Genomic DNA, 15,283 nt, shown 5'->3' on the forward strand with positions numbered 1-15,283 from the left:
ATCTATTCCAAATTTGGCAAAGAAAAAAAAACAAAGAGAATGATAAAAGAAATAATCATAATAGTAGCATTTGCGTAGTGTTTTAAGGTTTGCAAATTGGTTTACAAATATTATCTCATTTTGTCCTCAGGATAATCCTGGGAATATAAGTACTATTGCTATCTCAATGTCACAGATGAGGAAACTGAGGCAGGAAGAGGTGAAGTGAATTGCTTAGAATTTCACAGCTGAGGCTAGATTTGAACTCAGGTCTTTCCAACTTCAGGTCCAGCCCACTACCCACCATACTACTGAACAGTCCAGACTTGCTTAGATACTTTTTCAAGATTACACAGACACATGTGGACTTCAAACCCAGATCTTCTGACTCCAAATGCAATGTTATTTCTACTTTGGCTTGGAACATAGCTAATAAAATTAGAGATCTAATTTAGCATGTGGCCTTCTTTCATTAGAGGAAGCAGTAGAGGATCATGGAGGCAGTCAAAAAGACCTGAGCCTGCTTCTTGCCACCTGCAAGACCTTAGGGAGGTCACTTACCTTCTTTAGGCCTCCATATAATGTGAAGGGCTTAGTCTATCTTTTTTAAGACTTTAAGTCTTTTCCCAACTCTAAGTATATAATCCTAAAAAATTTCAGTCTGGAAGACTTTAGGAAATAGTTCATCATGAAAGACATGCTTACAAGAGAGGGAGCCTGGGCATTTAAGTTGGAAAAACCTCCTGCTAGCAAACTATCTAAGCATCCACAAATAATCAGAAGTAACAGTATTAATATTAATAGTGGTACTGTTAATAATTCATTAAAAATTAATAATTCAATAATTCATATTCAGTTTTTCTAGTTCGATGAGTATGGAACTATAGATCTACAAACCTGAATGAATTGAAGAGGTTTATAAGCACATAGAAAGCAACATCACATCCTAGTATATTGCTCTTTGTTGCAAACATCCTCATGAAACAAATGTATATTCTCATAAAGATGAAGTTGAAAGAGAATAAAAATAAAATTTTGAGAAAGAGTGAGAATGATAACCCCACAACTTTATTATCCTTGAAATCTAATTCACTTCCTTGGTGAATTGTACTGTCTGATGGGAAAAAAATCATAGAACCATGTAATTCCTGCATAGAAGAAATAGGATTATAATTTAAAGGAACAATGATTTCTGCTGAGCAGACTATTGAAGATATTTCATTCTAATGATGAATGTTAATAAGTTTAGTTTTGAGAAAAGCAAGCTAAAAACAATCAACATATAAAATCTACTTACTGTGGACAAATGTGGCCTGAAAGCCCACACCGCTGTTTGAGCCATCAGAGACAAATCTGATCCACAGGTTATGTCCAACAATTGAGGTATAATTGAAGGATAAAGAGTGTCCACAATAGCGTCCAACTAGGGGCCCTGTGACATTTCCTTCATGGATCTCCAGGTAATCTTTAGTACAGCCCTCACTTTCTTCTAATTGGAAGGTTCTGATGTGAAAAAAAAAGGATAATTAGGTTAGTCATATGAAACAAACATAAGAAATGCCTATTGACCTCTTTCCATATACCGAAAGTCCTGTTGTGGGCAATCTGTACAAGCTTCTCAAAAGAGTATCTATCATTTCACTATTAAAACAAATAAACAAACCCATGGGTATAGTTGGAATGTGGGTAGAAGTTATGAGGAAAAAGGAAGAATGTGAAGAATATTTAAAGGTTAGACAGAATTCTCTGATTTGATATACTTCCCAATGTTTAGTATAATGATATTTATCTATATGTATATATATATATATATATATATATATATCACATGAATGATGAATATGAGCTGAAAGAATCAATATCTTGGGCAACAGAACAGCCCCAAGTCTCTGTTTCTTTCTTTTGTAATACAGACCCTCACTGATAGGTCTGGAACCAAAAGAACTAGGGAAACCATGTAGTTTAGATTTGTTCTGTCTACTCTTCATCCCTGAGGGGTGAAGGATTTTTTTAATGGCTAGTTGGAGAACAGTCAGAGCTGTCATTAAAAGTACCTGGTACTTTCCCAAAAGAACAATTGTTTAGCCTTCACAGAGGCATGAGTGAATCAATGTCATCCCTCTTTCCTTCTCATCATGTTGGTTCTTGTCACTAGTCTAACACAATAGAGATACCTGTCCACCTTTTAGCAGGTGACTCTTCTTCACCTGCTCACGTCACAGTGGGTGTGGTCGAGCTGGTACTCTGACCTTCCTTATAAAGCCAGCTTTACCTGGACTGTATCAGATCACCACCTGTGAAACTGGCTCAAGTTCTTTTCTTGTGATTCTGAAAGCAGCAAAGGAGTGAAATTGAGATGATTTAATCTACCCAGGATGTGCTGTTATTTGTTCTTTGTTCTCAAAGAAGGGCATGACATCAGAGAGATGATTCCATGACATGCAAGTATATTGGATTGGGGGGGGGGGGGCTGTGCTAAGTCTCCACCCTTACTTTCCCCTTCAGAATCAACTGGGTCCAGTGGCCAGCTATGAATCAGGATGACTGGAGATGGCTCTGGATGCAATGCAGTCAGGATTAAGCGACTTGCCCAAGGTCATTCAGCTAGTAGGTGTCCAGTGTCTGAGGCCGTATTTGAACTCAGCTCCTCTTGACTTCTGGGCTGGTGTTCTACCCACTGTGTCACTTAGCTGCCCAGGAGGTAGGTTAATTGAAATGTGCCAAGCAAGCTACCTTCAGAAAACTCCCATGCATAACTGGTAAAGAGAACCACAGCTACACTCATAAAAATACCATGTGTCTGTCCTTCTTAAATACCAGCATGAGAAAAAGGTAGATTTAATGATTGAACTGGCATCCTTTGGGAAATGGAGGGTGGAAAAACACCCATTAGACTCTAAATTAGACTTTTAAAAAATGTTTAAATTCTCTTTAGAGAAAAACCCTCAGTTTTAGGATATATGGATTGTATGTATATTTATATGTGTTTAATGCACATGTATATGGATTTAGTATTTTTGTATATTTTGTATATTTCATGTAATATGCATCCATACATACATGTTTAGATGACACACTTTTATGTACACCCCAAAACTCAGTTCTTTTTTTCTTCTAAAGATTACTCAAACTTTTTAAAAATTCTAATTAGAGTCTCTCAGGTGTTTTCCCACTCCCCATTTCCCACGGGAGGCCAGCTTAGCCATCAGACCTACCTTTTCCCGTGCTGGTATTTAAGGCAGCCAGAAAACACCTGTCACATTCATTAGTATGGCTCTGGTTCTGGCTGTTTTTTTAAGCAAATTTCACCCATTCTCCTACTATGCTTAGCCCAGGGTCCCTTTCAAAATGTTCCACAAAATAAAAATAGTACAATTCCCTACTGTTTCTCATTATAAAATTTCATTTGTTCTTGAACTTGAACCAATCATATTTGCTTTTCCAAAGTACATTATGAATGTGGAAATAGCACGTCCAGGACATTCCTGAAGTATTTACTGTACAAAATACATTTTTCTTCTCGCAGATTTTTGTTTCTTCTCATTTCTTGCTGATTCTACCATGGCTTTCTCCTCCATTTTTTTCTTCCCCACCCTAACCAACCACAACACTCACATCCCAATGGTTTTTTTTTCTAAATACATAATCTGATTCATATGTTTCTAGTTCACACAACCCATAATGAACTAGATCCAGCTACCCATCTGGATATACTTCAGTTTGATTCAAAGTTAACCCTCAGGTCCTCCAATAAAGACATTCTTCAATAATTAGCATCTATAATATTGTTCCTTTTACAAAATAAATTTTGTTAAACCAAACTCTTAACCCATCAGTACAACACAAATGTCAAATCTATTCTCAAAAACAATTTGTTTTTTTTTCTTTTTTTGCTGTGCAATAGCTTCTGCTCAGTGTTTATGAAAGAGTAAAAGGCAAGTAGGGTTTTTTTTCCTTCTTAGAACTAATTCAGAGTTTAAAAATCAGAATAGTAATGGTGTTCAAGTGGAAATTCTTATCTTTAACCAAAACACATAAGCTTAATTGGATTCCAAAAGTTTTGAAGATTAGGACTTCATATTAACTTTGACATTTTCTTAATTTAAGGGCAAATGATTCAGGAACATAAGGATTACATCTCTTAGAAAGTACAGGGCTTTTTGAAAGCAGAAAAGCAGTGGATAAAAATCACAATTTCAGGAAATATCTGAGTTTCTTAATAAAAAAAGAGGCCTTTTTTGGTCAGGCGATAACCATATGATTGCCAGTTCTCATTTAGCGTTCCAAGCAGATAGGATAACTTCATTTGATTAACTTTAATATTTCATCTAATACAATTCTAAGCCATGTGAATAATGAATCACCATCATCTGATTCATTTTTTTTCAAAGAAGTAATCAGAACTTTCTGAAGCAGATGATCTACAGAAACCTACTCACCCTGAAAACGCACTCCACTCCAGAACATCTCACAATGGAATGCCCTGTATCCTTCAAGTGTCTCCTATTGATTGGCTGGTTCCTTGCAGAACCCCCATTTTAACTAAGAGGCCAACTATGTCTTGGTCTTCTGGCTAACTCATGGTTCTCTGCAATTGTTTAAAATGCCTCCTGGATCAGATCCCTTCATCCTTCTCATCCTCCTCATCCATTTTCTCAGCTTCCCCTATTAGCATGTAAGTTCCCTGAGGGCAGGGATTGTTTTTCCTCTTCTGTTTGTCTCCCCACCACCAAGCACAATGCCTACCACATATTAAGTCCTCAATAAATAAATAAGTTGCTAACTGTGATTGAAAACAGGTCCAGAATTTATCCATTTTACATGAGGAATATGGCAGCAATTTTTATGTAGTGACCAGGTGAGTTTTTCCTACGACAATATGGTTACCTCTTATCTTTTTGCCTCCGTTTCCTCTACTATAGAATGGAAAGCACAGTCTTCAAAATTTGAGCCTAGTAAAACCATGAGAGATATGACTAATATAAGTACAGAACAGTGAATCACTTTTTGAGTATAAAATATACAAGAAACACTATCATCAATTTGCTACTTGCTAAACATTCACTATGGTCATAGCACCAACCAATATGACTGTTCAGAGTTCAAGGTTCTTGTTTCAAAGATCTCATGAATTTTAGTGACAGCTAATGAAGATTGGTGAGGCTCTACAGGGAGCCGTCCATGGTGAGTAAAGATTCCACTGGCTGGCAAATATTCACCCCATCTGTTCTACTACTAAGCTCAATGCTAAGGCTCAGACTGACCACACATACATAGGACTGTAGATTTAGGTCTGAAAGAGATCTCAGAGGTTATAGATCTCAAGCCTTTCATCTTACTGATGAGGAAATTGAAGCCCAGGGAAGTTAAGCCCAGAGACTTGCCCAAGGTCACCCAGGTGGACACGGCATGACCAGGACTCAGATCCAGGACTTAGAGAAGTTAGGTGGTTCAGTCTATGAACACTGAGCTAGGGGTCAGGAAGATCTGAGTTTACATCCAGTGTCACACACTTACAAACTCTCTGACACTGGACAAATCATTCAATCTCCTCAATGGCAAACTAGGGATAATTCATTTTTTAGGGCTTTTGTGAGGATCAACTAAGATAATATTTATAAAACACTCAGCAATGGCTGGCACAGAACAGACATTTAATAAATCTGCCTCCTTCCTTGGAAGGAACACTACATTGCCTCCCTTGACTGACTTTATAGACATGATGAACGTGGTCAAACATGAGTCACTTAAAGAACAGTGTATGTGGCTGGGGGTGGGGGAGCACTGAAACCTGAGTGCCATAAAAAGTGCCTTCCAGTCCCTGTGCCCCAGAACATTCTTCTGGCTCCAGAGTACCCTAGAGTCTGCCATCCTGTCTCTGTAGCCCAACACATTCTGTGGGCATTAGCGTACCCTCGAGCCTGCCATCCTGTCCCTGTGGCCTAGCACATTCTCCAGGTGGGCTCCAATAGAGAAGGGCTAGAACCAAATTTGGTAGGATCAGTGCTGAAAGAGAACATTGAAGGCAATTCTTCCAAAGATTCAGTTTTGAAGCAAGGAGGCAATTCTAGTGTTCTGGAAGCCCAAAGGGGATCTACAGAGGGGTCTACAGAAAGTTCTCTCTCTTTTGATTTGGTAGCATTTTTCATGGATCTTTGTCTTCCTTCTCCCTGGAATATCTGTCTTGATAACAGCAGCTATGACTGACAGATAAGAAAACTAGCTGTAGATTCCCTAAAGTCCCAACAACATTTTCTTTTCAAATTAATGAAAGTAAATACTTTTCCAGTAAACAAAGTTTTTCCTGCCTACAGACTTAATTGAACTAAACACTGAAACAATGCTCCCCCACCCCATGTGGATTTACATGAAAGACAGCTGGAGTTGGTTTCCAGGGGAACTAGGGATGTTCCAAACACATTCCACATTAGGAGGATAAATATCCGGGTAGCTGGGACTGCTGATGACTCCTTCTACCATATGGAAAGCACCACCACAGGCTGAAATGAGAGACAGAGAGGGAAAAGGTAAAGACCAGAGGAAAGACCCAACTGCAAAACAAAAAAAGAGCTTTAAAGAAATTTTTACAAAGGATATAGCCTTTTTCCTTGTTAGTCAATATACATTTATTCAGGATATGAGATTACAATTTAGCATTATTGCTGAATGTGGTCATATCTCTGCTCTTTCAGGACTCAAACCAGGAAATCCATAATACTGAAGAACTTTAATCAAACCAAGCAAGGAATAGAGTCTCTGAAAAGTTCTGTCATCTCAAAAGAATAATGAACAAGGAGGAAGGAGCTGCCAGTTTCTCATCAACAAAAGGCAGAGAATGCAAGGCTGGGTTTGAATTCAGATCTTGTCTCAAATCCTGCTTTTTTCATTTCCTGGGAGACCCTGAGAAAATTACATAATGTCTCAAAGTCTCAGTTTCCTCAAATGTAAAATGGGGAAATATTTGTATTTTATTGCATCACACAGACTCTGTCTCCCACCTTGGCTAGAGGTTGAATAGTCTCTCATGGACCTGATCCTTATTCAGAACCTTTGATTTGATTCATTTCTGACCTAGCCCAGGTCATAGCTCCATGGGCAGCCTGTGTCTCCCCAACCCCACTCCCATTCTCAAGGAACCCTATGTTGGTTCCTGTCTTAGTGCAAACATCTGGTCTACTTCAACCCTCAGCAACTCAGAACAATACCTAGCCTTAATCTTTGGATGGGCTTTGCCTCAATCAAAGAGAGAGAGAGAGAGAGAGAGAGAGAGAGAGAGAGAGAGAGAGAGAGAGAGAGAGAGAAGTTAAAGATCCTAGCTCAAAAAGGCCAAGGTCTTCCACTGCATCCAGGTTCATCTCTGGTCTCTCTGATCCATATCTGGCCATGGGATCCAGGTGGCTCCAGAGAAGAAAGTGAGGCTGGTGCCTTAGCACAGAAGCCCCTCAGTCAAACCCAATTCATTTGATGTCATGGTCCTCTTTGAGAACAAAGGACAAACCACAACAACCTTTTGTTTATGAAATAAAATGAAGCTGGACCCCATTTCCAATGGATTCAAATTTCCATGGGCTTGATAAAGTTGTTTGCAAATGTCTTACCTGATGAAGATGCAGTGTAAGTAGCACGAAAACCTTCAAAATTGACTCTGGCATTAGAGATGAACTTCACAGTCAGGGAATTGCTAAAGGAGGTGACAGGTGGAGGCATGTTTCTGCCGCAGTATCGGCCTAAGTAACAGGATGACAAGGAGAATGAAGCATTATAGGACAAAGAACAGTAGATCAGATGAATGTCATTATTCCTGCAATCCTTCCTCACCTTGTCACTGGATTAAGTTCTCCTAAAGAGGTTTGTAGCCTGGCACCATTTATCTGAACATTAGGATGGACTTGGGAATAGCTAACAACAATGGAAGTCATTTGCAAAAGGCAAGTTAGCAAATTAGCATCATGATAATGAAGATTCTTAGAGTGAATTGGCCACCATAAATCCTATTACACAAGCAGGGTCAAAAAGGAACCAGGAACATGTAGGGGGAAGGTGGAGGATAGGAGAAAATGTGGCAAAGCATTTTTTTAAAACCCTATGAACTATGAACTATGAACAGTATAATAATAAATAAAACTACCTTTGAAGAGAGGTACTAGAGATTGTGTCATTTGAGACTCAAATGATGGGATAGGGAACATCCTTGTTGAGTTTGTAGGACCACATTTGGAGGAACAAGAAGACTGAACCAGAATTCAGAGACTTAAATCAATGGGAAACAAATTCAATGAAACAATCAAATGATCAGAAACTGTTTACAAGAAAGGCGAAAGTTTGGGGCCCATAACAAATAACAGGATGACCCTGAGTCTGGGATGAAGTATTAAATACACCGGCATGCTTCTGACCCACCTAAAGTGAGTCCCTCAGAGAGGCTAATAATGAGTTATCTATAATAACAGCTGCCCCCTTTCTGTGGCTGTTGTTGTCTACCATGGAATATGTATAAAGAGCACAAGGTTGATTGAAGAGCTTGAAAAATCACTAAGATCTAGGGAAATGCAATAGGAATCAGGAAGGAAAGCATCTTTAAGAATAAGAAAGTCTCTAATGCAGAAGAAGGTAGACAGTTGTTTCCATGTCCTTTTGGGAATAAAGTCAGAAGAAATTCATTTAAATATCAATGTAACAGCTAGAAGAAAGATTCCTGACATGAATGTATTCAAAACTGAAGTCATTTTTTCCTATTGCTAAGATGCTATCTCCTGTTTCTAAGGGTTTTAAAAACACAACCCAATGAATATATGCAAAGATAGCTAAGATAATCCATGTTTCTTGAACAGTCTCCAGAATTTAAATTATCTGGTCTTAACTGTTATCTATCCATCCATCTATCCTATCTATCCTAATTAGCTTAACTGTCCAGACTGAAATGATCTTTGTGAGCCCCACAGACACCTTCTCCAGCAAATTTTGCCTTGACACTGCAAATGGGAAATCCTATCCATTTTCTGAGCAATTCTGTGGTTTTTTAAAACAAATTTTGCATACCTCCAAAGTTTTTGTTTTTAATTTGGGTTTCATATTTTTTATAGCTATGGAGAAGGATTCTGAAAATGCAATGACCATAAATCACTATCACCTTGAAAAGCAATTAGCTATACAATTTCCCCAATAACAGCATAAAGTTAAATAAAGGCAAAGGAAGTATTACCTTGGAGAGGTGCATCATAATCGTTGCCATCCAAAATTTCTATAAAGTCCTGTGAACAGTTGGAGCTGGATTCAAGTTCAAAGTCAGTAAATGAGAGGGTGATGTGATTGACTGGAACAGAGAAGAAGACAAAGTTAAAAGCTTCCTTAATCATTTGGGAACAAGAGGTCTCTAAAGTTGTCCAGAGACAATAGGGGTGGTTTTTGTTACTGTGGCCAGGAGAAGGATGGAACAAAATGATTCTCTTTTGGTGAGGGGACTCTTATTAGTTGCTCTACAGAACATAGGAAGGACTCATTAGGTAATTGTGAATTAAGCTACTTCAGGGACAAATTTAATGAGTTGGGCCTGTCCACACAGAGAGGTAGAGGGAAGGTAGATGGACTTTCAGAATTTGGGTTCTCCTGGAAAGGAGAGGGCAGGGGACATATTAGTACATATGAACCAAGATTCTGTTGGCTTAGGGGTGGGAACACTTTTACTCTTAAGGCCTCCCTTACTAGACTTTCACAATGCTTGGGTATCTGTTTTACAGGATAATACAGACTTCTCATTGGAAGAACAATATCCTATGCTGCTTCCAAAGAGTCTAGAGGGAAAAACAAGAGATGGGCTGTCACTCAGTAAAATGGAAACCAGAGGGAATTGGGAGAAAGCTGAAGGAGGGACATGCAATCAAGTTTCAACTATATGCTGATTAGACCCAGCTTTGCCATTCTTTTCCACAGGCTACAGCTGTCTATTTTTCCAGTAGGAATTTTGGTTAAGAATAGAAGGTCTTTCCTTATATTCTAATTCTGTTTATGTAAAAGAAAACACAATACCCTTCCTGAACTGGCACACACTGAACCCTAGAGTTTTGCTTTACTTCTACAAAGAAGAACCAATGCCTGAAGGGTCAGAGCTTAATAAAGGGAGCTTTGAATCCCTCCCAGGACTCTCTGTGCTTGGGTCCATTTTCCTTTTGTTGTTTTTTTTCAGGGGCCCTAATCTTCAGGGTGAGATCTCTTCCAGCCACTTCCTTTCCTGGCTGTGCCCACAGTTGGGGTCATAGAGGTCCCTAATCTAAATGGTTGGAAACTCATTAGAAAAATAACAAGGGGCTGAAAAGGCCGATGCTGGAGGCCCTGGGCCTCCTTTATCTGAGTGTCCGACTCTGGCAGGGGGTTCTCTGAGGTTCCGCCCTCCTGAACTCGGATTGGCTGGAGATGACATCATCCTCTCCCAGTTTATCCATGCCAATCAAAGTTCCTGCAGAACTGTTAACCCTAAACTTGCAACTGTAATAAGGAACTGATATGAAAAGAGCCTGGACCTCCATGCAGGAAAAAGGAGCTTTTTAATTAGCTGATTTGGATTTAGGGTTTTCCTTATGGAAACTCATTGATTAAGTGCCCCACCTCACCTGAACTGTTTGGAAAAACAAGGGATTGGCAGGCAGGTCTACATGGATACAGTCAAGAGACTTTGGGCTTAAGAGAAGGTCTGTATATGGGCGACCAGGGTCATCATATATGATGAAGCTTAAAAACAGCTTAGATGGGTCCCAGATGGTCTGGGCCCTCCTGAGAAGACCACAAGGAACTAAATGGAAATGAGTTTCATGATTGTTCTAATGCATTTGACTGAATACAATGTCAACATCTAGGGTCTAACTCCTATAAACTTAGCCTTAGCAATATAGGAAGCCACTCTACCTTTAACCCCAGCAACTGTGACCATCTCATCAATGAATGGGAACCTCTTCTGTTCCTATATATTATACTATAACTAGTCCTCTCTAGCATAATTAGATATATTATAACTAGTTTATTTTATATTGATATATACTATCTTTATATTCTAACTAGTCCTAAGAATTTTGAAATATCTCTGCTCCTTAGTATTCTTCACTAGATCATCATCCATCTCTTGTCCTCTCAGTTTGAGCATTCCCAAGGCCTTCTAGATTTCTCTTATAGCACTGATATATCTCCTGGATTTCAATTACATACTACTAATACCTAGATTATAGTTTTTTTCTAGATATATTATTGACATCATTTTTTTAGGTTTTTGCAAGGCAAATGGGGTTAAGTGGCTTGCTCAAGGCCACACAGCTAGGTAATTATTAAGTGTCTGAGACCGGATTTGAACCCAGATACTCCTGACTCCAGGGCTGGTGCTTTATCCGCTATGTCACCTAGCCGCCCCTATTATTGACATCTTAACCTCAATACATCCAAAAAAGGAATTCTTTGTTATCTTTACCCCTCACACCTAGTTTTCCACCAAAGCTCCCTATTTCCACTGATTCCAACATCGAAAAATTCTTCTTTCTCACCTCCAATCTTGGAATCTTCTTCAAGGCTCAGCTCAAATATAAAGTCTTTCAAGAGGCCTTTACTGATCCCCAGTTATTATAATATAACTGCATTAGTTAGTGTGAATCCTCTATTTATCTATGCTTGTTTTGTCTCACCTTGGTATAATATAAGCTCCTTAAGAGCAGCAATTGTCTTCTTTTCGTCTAAAACCCTAGGACATAGCTTGTTAAAAAGTGATGGTTAAATTTAATAAAAGATCTGCAGACTTAGAGTTCTATTATCCTTATGCTCATAATTTTCTAACTTTGGATATCTTTGTCATTCTTCTACAGCTATTTGTTGAGTGTTTGCTTGGCATGTTTAGTTAATACTTTTTTGTCAGATAAACTGCTGTTCTGACTTCTGGTGTCCTGTATTGGATGCTACTGCAAAGTTGTTTTTTCCTTTGGGTAGTGTCTGCAAGGGTGTGTGTATATGTTTATGAAAGCACATGTGTGTACACACATACTCATACATACATACACAGACATGCACACACAGACACACACACACGTTGTCCTCCCTGGCAGATTAGACCATTTTTGTTCTCTGCCTCATCAGGATGCAGGACTTCCTAAAGAAGCAGAGGAAAGATTTCTCATTGTTAGCATAGAGGAGATAAGGATATTAGTCATCCAGCTAACTTTCCCACAGACATGTTTTTGTGAGGTTTGTTTTTTTTAAAAAACTTACATGGAGGTTGAGCTTGAATGATCCAGCTACAGTTTTGGTTATTTTGGTACTTGGCCGGGAACAAAGGAGAGGAAATAGAACCAATAGAATCAGTGACTATGAGGCTTCCACAGGCTGAGAACAAAACATATACATTTTGATATATTAATTATATGTATAATATATTTAGATAGGTGATCAATAGAAGGCAAACAGAATATAGATAGAACAAACAAATAATAGAAAAGATAGAAAGGAGAGATAAATAGATAGATAGATAGACAGACAGACAGACAGACAGACATAAAAGACAGATTGCTACTGACTATGGAAATACCAAGGGCTGAATGTTATGGAGAATGGAAACACGCAGAGATTATCCTGACTTCTGAAGTATTTTTCAAAGATAGTCTTTTTTCCAGCTGCATATTAGCCTAAGGGAAATTGTTAGGATAATTGACATTTGTAATAATAATCTCATATACAGGAAGGGAGAAGTGGAGCAAAGTTATGGATTTGGAGGCAATCAATTGGCTGAATAATTACCACAAAGGTCTGGCCTGATTGCCTAACTCTACCCATACATAAAATATTGCTAGAAAGGGATTCACTTTACAAATAAGCTATCCTTTTTGGAAGGGGAGAAAAAAAATAGGAAGCAACTGAAGGAGATCTAAGTTACATTATTTTAGAAAAATATCTGCATTTTGGATTTCTGCAGATGCATATGTAACTATCTTTCTAGAACAACATAATAAATAAATACCCTTATAAACTTAAAAGAAGCATGGAATATAACTATACTTTCAAGGGTGATTGGTCAATATATCTTGCACCAAGATTGAATTTTGTCAATTCACAGGGATTATTTTTGAACTATCAATTTTTTAAAAACATATAGACCTCCAAAAATTATCTTTTCTTTTTTTTTTTAATTTTTCTTGTTTTTGCAGGGCAATGGGTTAAGTGATTTGCCCTAGGTCACACAGCTAGGCTGTCTGAGGCTGGATCTGAACTCAAGTACTCCTGACTCCAGGGCCAGTGTTCTATCCACTGTGCCACCTAGTTGCCCTTGTATTATCTTTTCTTAACTAATACCAATGTCAAGTCAGATTCAGAGGCAAAACAAAGTAAATGAAATATTCTTTGGGGAAATCAAATCCATTTGACATTACATTCTCTAGGAAGTCCCTGAAATGAAGTCATATAATCTTAGAGCTAGAGGAACTTTAAAAATCATCTAGGGTAAGAGCAAATACAATTACAATGTATAAATAAAGAAATCTAGACTAAGATACTTAAATGGTTCTTGAACTGAAACAGTGGCAAAGTCAGGAATAGAATTCATGTCCCTTGATTTCTGGTCTAGAGCTTTTTTTTGTTGGGGGAGGAAACACCCCAAAATATAGGAGCATGAACTTTTATGAACTTTAAATAAAATTGTTACTCTTCAACCCAGAGCTTCCTTTTTTAAAATTCAAAAGAAATTCAACTTTTCAAAGTTATCTTGCTTAAACCTTTTTTCTGTTTTCTACTGTACATTTAAGTAAATGTTTTAATGCTCTATTTTCTTTTTCTTCTCTCATTTTTACATTACCATTGTTACTCCCTTTCTCCTGGTCAAATAAAAATCATGGATTCAGTCCATCTCTGAAAATACATGTCCTTTCTCATCTTGAACTCATCACTTCACAGTCAGGGAAAGGACATCATTCATTATGAGTCCATTGGAAACATGATTGGTCATTGCATTGATAAACACTCATAAGTAATTCAAAGTCCTTGGGTTTTTTTTACAGTATTGTTATTATTATATACATTGTGCTTCTGGTTCTGCTCATTTCAGTCTGAATCATTAAAACAAGGCATACCAAGATTTAATTAAATCATCTCTTTTCTAACTTCTTAACAATGAAATAATAATTCATTACATGCATATACCACCCTTTGTTTGAGATCATGCTTACTACTCCCATTTCTTTTAGTTCACCAGAAGCACAATAAATTCTTCTGTGCTCTCTTATTTAGAACCTGTGTGAATCTATATGCTTTGAATATGGTTATTGAAAACAATGTTTTATTCTATTTTCTAATCCATTCTGCTACTCTCTTTTGTTTTGTAAGTTGGCCTCATTCACATTCATGATTAGGATTATAAAGTAAGAAGTCTTCTCTAGCATAATTTATTAGATTATTTCTGCTATCCCTCTTTATGAAGAAGAAGGTAGAAGTAATGAGGTCAATATTAGTGATTTTTAATTGAAGTGTTTCATTCTATACTCAGTCATTTGTTCTGAAATACAGACATATATATGCATACATATAAATTCAGCTTCTCTGTTGACCTCAGCTTTCACACGTCTGGACATTTCAACTGGTTATCTCCGAGAACATCTTAAATTCAACATATCCCAAAGTGAATTTATTATCTTCCTTCCACCCTAAACAACAAGAAACTCTTCTGGATTCCCCCCCTTCTCTTATAGGCACCACATTCCTTTCAGACTTCTGAGTATTATTTTGCACTCTTTACTCTCCTTTACTCCATAAACCCAATCAGTAGTCAAATATTACTGTTTCTATTTTCACAACACCCTCACATCTGCCACCATCCCTACACTCATACATCTACCTTAGTTCTGGTTGTTATCAACCTCTTGATTTATTATTTCTAGATTATTCCAGCAGCTTCCTAATTAATCTCTCTGTCTCAAGTTTTTCACCACTCTAATCCATTCCACAAATTGATGCCAAAGTAATTTTCCTAAACCTAAACCTGACCATGAGTTTGTTCTACTCAATAAATTCCAGTGGTTTCCTATTGCCTCTAGAGTAAAATAGGAACTTCTGTATTTTGATTTTAAAACCTTGAACAATATAGTCCCAACTTCCCTGGATATTAGTCTTTCTGTTCTCAAATACAACATTCCACTCCTGTTCCTGTCTATTTGCACTAGTCATGCCCCATGCTGGGAAAACAATCTCTCCTTACAGAGTCTGTCTGCTAGAGTCCCTTTCTTTACTTTAGAAGCACTGCTTGAACCCCTGTCTTCTGCAGGAAGAATTTCATGGTTCTCTCAACTGC

The 15,283-nt window shown here is 37.8% G+C and overlaps 1 protein-coding gene across 1 annotated transcript in view; it reads right to left on the reverse strand.

Annotated features, from left to right (window-relative positions):
* Positions 1–15,283, reverse strand: part of CUBN (cubilin) — a 284,271-nt gene that overhangs the window by 109,488 nt on the left and 159,500 nt on the right. The window contains exons 33-37 of the mRNA XM_074192929.1: positions 12,220–12,333; positions 9,182–9,292; positions 7,578–7,706; positions 6,347–6,479; positions 1,277–1,482 (exon numbers count right to left, since the gene is read on the reverse strand). Of these exons, the coding sequence (XP_074049030.1) occupies positions 1,277–1,482; positions 6,347–6,479; positions 7,578–7,706; positions 9,182–9,292; positions 12,220–12,333 (693 nt within the window). The remainder of the gene's footprint in view (positions 1–1,276; positions 1,483–6,346; positions 6,480–7,577; positions 7,707–9,181; positions 9,293–12,219; positions 12,334–15,283) is intronic.

The sequence above is a fragment of the Macrotis lagotis genome, chromosome 7, assembly GCF_037893015.1.
Source record: "Macrotis lagotis isolate mMagLag1 chromosome 7, bilby.v1.9.chrom.fasta, whole genome shotgun sequence".
In the NCBI taxonomy this organism is placed as follows: Eukaryota; Metazoa; Chordata; class Mammalia; order Peramelemorphia; family Peramelidae; genus Macrotis; species Macrotis lagotis.